The 1,563-nt window shown below is 45.0% G+C and overlaps 1 protein-coding gene across 3 annotated transcripts in view; it reads right to left on the bottom strand.

The window, feature by feature from the left end:
- The window catches only part of PRXL2C (peroxiredoxin like 2C), a 14,426-nt gene that overhangs the window by 3,577 nt on the left and 9,286 nt on the right, over positions 1 to 1,563 (bottom strand). For 2 of the 3 annotated variants that reach the window (XM_017547165.2, XM_037745236.1), the window contains exon 5: positions 566 to 697. The exons of the other annotated variant lie outside the window; for it this stretch is intronic. In XM_017547165.2, coding sequence (XP_017402654.1) covers positions 566 to 697 — 132 coding nt within the window. The remainder of the gene's footprint in view (positions 1 to 565; positions 698 to 1,563) is intronic. 3 annotated transcript variants of the gene reach the window in all.

The raw sequence follows: 1,563 nt of genomic DNA, 5'->3' as shown, positions 1-1,563 counted from the left end.
GGGTTCAGGCAATTCTCCTGCCTCAGCCTCCTGAGTAGCTGGGATTACAGGCACGCGCCACCATGCCCAGCTAATTTTTTTGTATTTTTAGTAGAGACGGGGTTTCACCTTGTTGACCAGGATGGTCTCGATCTCTTGACCTTGTGATCCACCCGCCTCGGCCTCCCACAGTGCTGGGATTACAGGCTTGAGCCACTGCGCCCGGCCCACATGGATTCTTTAGTTAACAAAAAAAGCATGCGACGATTTTCCCCTATTCGGAAACGTTCATCTCCACTGAACGTTTTTAAATAGGGGAGTGTCACAGCCATAAACAGATCACCAACCCACGGGTGACTGTGGGAAATCACCCAGACATGGGATGATGGGCACACTCATCAAATGCACAAACATCAAAATACACAGAAGCCTTTGAAAACAAAACATGCCCTCCTACAAAAGCACTCCTGACTATAATGTTGAGATGTCCATTTGTACATGGTGTCTGCTTTATGAAGAAAGTGCTGGCCTCTGAACTTGTAAAAGGCACAAGATGCCTACTGCTGAACCTGGCTTTGATGCTCACCTGGACCTAAAATGAGGGTTCCACCTTGCTGAGCTGGGTCTCCTTGAAAATCAAAGAGAGGGCCGGTCACTGCCCGCCACAGGCTCTGAAGGCTTCCTGAGAGTAGATTTGACTTTACGTGGGGGCTCTGTCCTGAAATGTTGAAAATTGTCTTTAGATGTCATTTTATATTCGATTCAATATTAAGAAGATAATGTATTTCTAGAAAACATTCTCTTTCTTCCTTCAAAGAATGGTTTCTCAACCATTTACTATCAACATTTGACTCAGATCATTCTTTGTCCTGTGTGACATAGGGTGTTCTGCAACATCACTGCCTTCTATACCTACTAAATACCAGAGGCACCGTTTACCAAGTTGTAAAAACCAAAAGTGTCTTCAGGCAACGCCAAATGTCTCCCAGAGAAGAGAGAAGTGTCCCAGTTAAGAACTACTGCTTTAAAGGAAAAAGTGATGATGAACCCAGATCACTTTCTGCCACAGAAAAATATCAACTACAGTCTTCTCAAATTAGCAGTGCTTTCCATTTTAGTTCCCCATTTATATATGCTCTGTTTAGTCTCACTTATTAATAGGCAGCTACACTCCTTTTCAAGAGCCATTGTGATACAGACTGTTACGTGTTGGTCAAAACCTGTTTCCTCTTTCTGGGCCCACAGCGAAAGTCTATCTTCCAGTCTTCGCTGCAGTTAGGCAAGGCATGTGACTGTGTTATAAACAGTGAATAAAATGATCTGTGCTGCTTACAGGCCAAACCCCTCCCACAAGTGATTCTCACGTTCCTTCTACATTTTTGGAAGGCTTGAAGATGGCAGAGCACCTGGATCCTGGAATGGCTGTTCAAGAGGAAAGGCATCCAAATAGATAAGCCATTCTTAAAATTTAAGATAAAAAGGAATAACCGCCGGGCGCGGTGGCTCAAGCCTGTAATCCCAGCACTTTGGGAGGCCGAGGCGGGTGGATCACGAGGTCAAGAGATCGAGACCATCCTGGTCAAC

This window comes from Cebus imitator, unplaced genomic scaffold (assembly GCF_001604975.1).
Source record: "Cebus imitator isolate Cc_AM_T3 unplaced genomic scaffold, Cebus_imitator-1.0 Scaffold196, whole genome shotgun sequence".
Classification (NCBI taxonomy): Eukaryota; Metazoa; Chordata; class Mammalia; order Primates; family Cebidae; genus Cebus; species Cebus imitator.
The sequence above is the reverse complement of the archived record's forward strand: the minus strand, read 5'-3'. Positions and strand labels throughout refer to the sequence as shown.